The sequence below is a fragment of the Pteropus vampyrus genome, unplaced genomic scaffold, assembly GCF_000151845.1.
Source record: "Pteropus vampyrus isolate Shadow unplaced genomic scaffold, Pvam_2.0 Scaffold53, whole genome shotgun sequence".
NCBI classification, from domain to species: domain Eukaryota; kingdom Metazoa; phylum Chordata; class Mammalia; order Chiroptera; family Pteropodidae; genus Pteropus; species Pteropus vampyrus.
The window spans coordinates 5,860,556-5,867,802 of record NW_011888834.1 but is presented as its reverse complement, the minus strand read 5'-3'; the positions used below and the strand labels follow the sequence as shown (position 1 = coordinate 5,867,802).

Here is a 7,247-nt window from a genome sequence, read left to right as displayed (position 1 = left end):
ATAAAATCATTTCGAACCTTGCTTAGGGTGCAAAGCACCAGAGGTATGATTATGATGATTACGGTAGGCCAAGATTTATCTAATTCTGATGTTTGAAATGCTTTATGATTGGAAAATCGAAGGTGACAGAAAAAAAATAACCAAATGAATTAGTAATCTAAAAGTTATGGCAAAGAATATGGCAGGCTACTAAGATGTCAGATTAGATATATTTACTTATATTGGGGTGGGTGTTTGGTATTCATATAAATGCTTGCCAAATTTAACAATGATCCTCTAAAAATCGAGGTTTGTACACTTAAATTTGCCACATGGCCTATCTAAAGATGAAATTAGCTAATCGGCTCTGATATTTTTACAGTTAACTGTGGCCATGTGGAAATGGCTTAGGAATGCTTGATATTGGTTTTTTTTTTTTTCCAAGAGAAACCAGAAATCCAGGTTTTTGTGTAAAATGTCCCAAATTTTAAACGCTAGGCTCCACTTAAAAATACAATTCTGCTCAGAAAGGCTGCTTTTGCACTGTGGAACTAAGTCTTTTTTATATCTTGGAGCCTTGTCTGAATAGATTCAGAAGTCCAGATTGAATTCTTTCTACTCACTCAAGCCTGTTGTCTCCAACTTCTCTGCTGCCTCTGAGAATCCAGGACGGCCAGTCATTTTCTCCTCTTCGTTTAGGGAGTGAAAAGCCAACTGGAAGGCAGACATTCTTTCTTTTAAAGAATTAACATTTCGATACAATACACGACTGCCCTGTTAAAAGACAGAAACATAGATGGCAGTATAAATCAAATCAAAGTTTCTGTATTCTAGGCCTATAACCATTGAATCCAAAACTAAATAAACAAAGGCTTCTAGAAGACCAGAGGTAATAAATTAGTATAGCAGAGCCTCTTCTCCCTGAGATCATATATTTTCAGTTTGAATATCTGGTGTGCTGCCATCATCTTAAGTCTCCCTCTGCTCCTCCCCCGGTTTTTAGCAAAACCTGAGCAAACAGGAATAGTTTTGTGGTATGTACACACATGTATGGGTTGCTCAATACTCATAGCAATTAGTCCACGGAGGAGACGAGTGAAGTCTGGACCTCTAAAAAGGCACCGAGACAAACACATAACCAATTATTTGGGGCCTAAAAACTCTTAAAAGGATTCTTTCTGAGGGGTTTAGGGGCTCTCTTTCATAACTTAGAGTTCACAACCTGAGACAGCCTCAGTGAATCAAATGTGAAAGTTCTGCTAAAAATATACACTGAAAATTATCTGCATGATGCCTTTGGTACATGTAAGTCTCAAGGTACCTAGTAAAACCCAAACTAGTCTCATTTCATCCCCATCCATACATACCCTCTCCCTAGGAGGCAAGAACAAGTCACGGACATTCCCTAGTGGCTCAGACACCCACTCTCACATTTACCGTCTTCTCTTTAGCTCTCTCCAGCTAAATTTTCCCCATTTTATGGGATCCTACAACCTTAAGAGCTGAAAGCCAGCCATTCACTTAAAATACAAAGCCAAACAGTTAGAAGATCTAAGCACAGGAGCTCTCTACAAACTCTGCTAAAAGGGTTTCAGCAAAAGATTCACAAAATGAAACTGATACAAGCGGGGATGGAAGCGCCAGAATTATAGAAATAATATACAATTCAAGAGTTCTGTTTACCCATAAAAAAAGAAAATTAGTGATTAAGTTCTCTATCTGGGATCTTTATTCCCCTTCATTATTTAGACTAACATATTTCCAGTGATTTCTACCTTGCAATTAACAAAATTACACCAACAAGCAAAAGTTAAAGCAAAAAATTACCTCCCTTTAAGATACTGAATGGGGGAAAATCAGTTAAAATCTTGAAGCCATGCTTGATGGTGAATCTGCTTACACACAATCTATTCCCAGTTAAATACATTCATAAAGCTAAGCAAAGTCTGTTACATAATAACAGAACATTTTAAATTCAAATATGGTTGATGATGTAAACCTTTATGACATAAACAACACATAACATTCATTACAAGCTGGCAATCAACTCTTATCCACATGAAATATGGAGAAAGAAAAGGGTTATCCCAAAGTCATACGATTCGTCTGTACTAATAGAAAATGACTCAAAAGGAACATAAGATAATTGCAGAAGCAAGATCAGCTCAGAATAACATACATGGTCGTAATAACGTAAGCATGTGAATACTGATGTAACCAATCTATTGAGAAGTTGTACACATAGGTATTTCTTATTGAATGATATTAGGTATGAGAAAGAAGTAGGCTAGTTTTCCCTATTCAGGTATGCTCATGGTTTGGAAAAATATTACTAAAATGTCCATACTAACCAAAGCAATCTATAGATTCAATGCAATCTCTACCAAAATTCCAATGGCTTTTACTACAGAAATAGAACAATACTAAAATTTATATGCAACTACAAAAGATCCCAAATAGCCAACGTAATCCTGAGAAAGAACAAAGCCAGAGGCATCACACTCCTCAATTCTGAACTATATTATAAGGCTACATTAATCAAAACAGTATGGTAATGGCATAAAAACAGGCACAAAGATGAAGAAACAAGAATAGAGAGCCCAGAAATAAACCCATATATACATGGTCAATCAATTTATGACAACAGAGCCAAGAACTTATAAAGGAGAAAGGACAGTCTCTTCAATAAATGGTGTTGGGAAAACTGGACAGCCACATACAAAAGAATGGAATTAGACCACTACCTTCCACCACACACAAAAATTAACTCAAAATGGATTAAAGACTTGAACCTTAACACATGAACTCAAGAAGCCAGAAGAAAATATAGGTGGTAAGCTCCTTGACAATAGTCTTGGTTGACCTTTTTGATTTGATACCAAAGCAAAGGTAATAAAAGCAAAAATAAACAAATGGGACTACATCATACTAAAAGGCTTCCACACAGCAAAGAAAACCGACAACGCATGTAAAGGCAACCTACCAAATGGGAGAAAATATTTGTGAATATTATATCTGGTAAGGGGTTAATATCCAAACTATATAAAGAACTCATACAACTCAATTACAACAAAATAAACAATACAACTAAAAAAAAGGCAGAAGACCTCAATAGACATTTTTCCAAGAAGACAAACAGATAGCCAACCGATACATGAAAAGGTGTTCAACATCACTAATTGTCAGGGAAATGCAAATCAAAACCACGATGAGATATCGCCTCACCCCTGTAAGACTGTCTATTATCAAAAAGACAACAAATAACAAGTGTTGGTGAGGGTGTAGAGAACAGGGAACCATCATGCACTGTTGGTGGGATGGCAAATTGGTGCAGCCACCATGGAAACACTATGGAGTTCCCTCAAAAATTTAAAAATAGAACCACTATATGACCCAGCAATTCCAGTTTTAGGTATCTATCCAAAGAAAACAAAAACACTAATTTGAAAAGATGCTTCTCTGCTGCCTCTGAGAATCCAGGACGGCCAGTCATTTTCTCCTCTTCGTTTAGGGAGTGAAAAGCCAACTGGAAGGCAGACATTCTTTCTTTTAAAGAATTAACATTTCGATACAATACACGACTGCCCTGTTAAAAGACAGAAACATAGATGGCAGTATAAATCAAATCAAAGTTTCTGTATTCTAGGCCTATAACCATTGAATCCAAAACTAAATAAACAAAGGCTTCTAGAAGACCAGAGGTAATAAATTAGTATAGCAGAGCCTCTTCTCCCTGAGATCATATATTTTCAGTTTGAATATCTGGTGTGCTGCCATCATCTTAAGTCTCCCTCTGCTCCTCCCCCGGTTTTTAGCAAAACCTGAGCAAACAGGAATAGTTTTGTGGTATGTACACACGTGTATGGGTTGCTCAATACTCATAGCAATTAGTCCACGGAGGAGACGAGTGAAGTCTGGACCTATAAAAAGGCACCGAGACAAACACATAACCAATTATTTGGGGCCTAAAAACTCTTAAAAGGATTCTTTCTAAGGGGTTTAGGGGCTCTCTTTCATAACTTAGAGTTCACAACCTGAGACAGCCTCAGTGAATCAAATGTGAAAGTTCTGCTAAAAATATACACTGAAAATTATCTGCATGATGCCTTTGGTACATGTAAGTCTCAAGGTACCTAGTAAAACCCAAACTAGTCTCATTTCATCCCCATCCATACATACCCTCTCCCTAGGAGGCAAGAACAAGTCACGGACATTCCCTAGTGGCTCAGACACCCACTCTCACATTTACCGTCTTCTCTTTAGCTCTCTCCAGCTAAATTTTCCCCATTTTATGGGATCCTACAACCTTAAGAGCTGAAAGCCAGCCATTCACTTAAAATACAAAGCCAAACAGTTAGAAGATCTAAGCACAGGAGCTCTCTACAAACTCTGCTAAAAGGGTTTCAGCAAAAGATTCACAAAATGAAACTGATACAAGCGGGGATGGAAGCGCCAGAATTATAGAAATAATATACAATTCAAGAGTTCTGTTTACCCATAAAAAAAGAAAATTAGTGATTAAGTTCTCTATCTGGGATCTTTATTCCCCTTCATTATTTAGACTAACATATTTCCAGTGATTTCTACCTTGCAATTAACAAAATTACACCAACAAGCAAAAGTTAAAGCAAAAAATTACCTCCCTTTAAGATACTGAATGGGGGAAAATCAGTTAAAATCTTGAAGCCATGCTTGATGGTGAATCTGCTTACACACAATCTATTCCCAGTTAAATACATTCATAAAGCTAAGCAAAGTCTGTTACATAATAACAGAACATTTTAAATTCAAATATGGTTGATGATGTAAACCTTTATGACATAAACAACACATAACATTCATTACAAGCTGGCAATCAACTCTTATCCACATGAAATATGGAGAAAGAAAAGGGTTATCCCAAAGTCATACGATTCGTCTGTACTAATAGAAAATGACTCAAAAGGAACATAAGATAATTGCAGAAGCAAGATCAGCTCAGAATAACATACATGGTCGTAATAACGTAAGCATGTGAATACTGATGTAACCAATCTATTGAGAAGTTGTACACATAGGTATTTCTTATTGAATGATATTAGGTATGAGAAAGAAGTAGGCTAGTTTTCCCTATTCAGGTATGCTCATGGTTTGGAAAAATATTACTAAAATGTCCATACTAACCAAAGCAATCTATAGATTCAATGCAATCTCTACCAAAATTCCAATGGCTTTTACTACAGAAATAGAACAATACTAAAATTTATATGCAACTACAAAAGATCCCAAATAGCCAACGTAATCCTGAGAAAGAACAAAGCCAGAGGCATCACACTCCTCAATTCTGAACTATATTATAAGGCTACATTAATCAAAACAGTATGGTAATGGCATAAAAACAGGCACAAAGATGAAGAAACAAGAATAGAGAGCCCAGAAATAAACCCATATATACATGGTCAATCAATTTATGACAACAGAGCCAAGAACTTATAAAGGAGAAAGGACAGTCTCTTCAATAAATGGTGTTGGGAAAACTGGACAGCCACATACAAAAGAATGGAATTAGACCACTACCTTCCACCACACACAAAAATTAACTCAAAATGGATTAAAGACTTGAACCTTAACACATGAACTCAAGAAGCCAGAAGAAAATATAGGTGGTAAGCTCCTTGACAATAGTCTTGGTTGACCTTTTTGATTTGATACCAAAGCAAAGGTAATAAAAGCAAAAATAAACAAATGGGACTACATCATACTAAAAGGCTTCCACACAGCAAAGAAAACCGACAACGCATGTAAAGGCAACCTACCAAATGGGAGAAAATATTTGTGAATATTATATCTGGTAAGGGGTTAATATCCAAACTATATAAAGAACTCATACAACTCAATTGTAAAAGAAAACCAAACAATACAACTAAAAAAAAGGCAGAAGACCTCAATAGACATTTTTCCAAGAAGACAAACAGATAGCCAACCGATACATGAAAAGGTGTTCAACATCACTAATTGTCAGGGAAATGCAAATCAAAACCACGATGAGATATCGCCTCACCCCTGTAAGACTGTCTATTATCAAAAAGACAACAAATAACAAGTGTTGGTGAGGGTGTGGAGAACAGGGAACCATCATGCACTGTTGGTGGGATGGCAAATTGGTGCAGCCACCATGGAAACACTATGGAGTTCCCTCAAAAATTTAAAAATAGAACCACTATATGACCCAGCAATTCCACTTTTAGGTATCTATCCAAAGAAAACAAAAACACTAATTTGAAAAGATGTATACCCGATATTCATTACAGCATTACTTACAATAGCCACGATATGGAAGCAACCTACACACACACACACACTCAAGGTGGAATATTAGAAAAGAATAAAACCTTGCCATTTGGGACAACATGGATTGACTTAGAGATTATTATGTTAAGTGAAATAAGAGGAGAACAAACATTGTTATAGTTTCACTTATATGTGGAATCTAAAAAACAAAGCAAACGAAGAAACAAAATAAAACAAAAACAAACTCATAGAGATCAAACTGATGGTTGCCAAAAGGCAAAAGGATTAGGAGAAGGGGGCTGGAGGTATGGCAAAAAAGGTGAAGGAGAGGTAAGAGGTCCAAATTTCTAGTTATAAATTAAATACGTCACAGAGATGTAATGTACAGAATAGGGGAAATAATAATACTGTAATAACTTCATATGGTGTCAGACACTAGACACTGTGCTGATCACTTTGTTAAGTAACTAGGTTGTAAACTTGAAAGTAATATAATATTGTATTTTAACAATATTTTAATATTTTTTGAAAAAGCAGACCCCATAAAGAATAGGGAATCTAAATGTGTTGATTGAATAAATGAATAGGATTCTTCAGCTCTGTAAGCTAAAATACAATGGAGATTTCGATACTAAGACATTCCATAATTCAAATGTGCTGGTACAATAAACTTCAACAGATACACAGAAGCTCCAGAAAAACGAGGCAGTAAACCAAGAAACGAGAAAGATAAGAGATCAAGGAAATAGAAACCAAATCGATGAGGAAAAGAGAATTATCGAGGATGGTGAAAGGGTGCCACAAAATGACAGCTATCCAACAAATGTAGTGGCAATCTAGCCAACAGGAGGAAGAAGACGAAGGACACCAAGAAAAAAGAATCGATAGAGACTCTTGAGGTTTAAAACTCTGTCAAAGTTTGGGGATGAGATTATATGATAAAATAAAAGGCTAAACCAAAAAAAGTATTTAATCATTATAGGAAAAACAAAAGTGTA

At 36.0% G+C, this 7,247-nt stretch overlaps 1 protein-coding gene across 1 annotated transcript in view; it reads right to left on the bottom strand.

Moving 5' to 3' along the window:
* Positions 1 to 7,247, bottom strand: part of CDCA2 (cell division cycle associated 2) — a 44,586-nt gene that overhangs the window by 30,551 nt on the left and 6,788 nt on the right. The window contains exon 5 of the mRNA XM_011360350.2: positions 603 to 753. Coding sequence (XP_011358652.1) covers positions 603 to 753 — 151 coding nt within the window. The remainder of the gene's footprint in view (positions 1 to 602; positions 754 to 7,247) is intronic.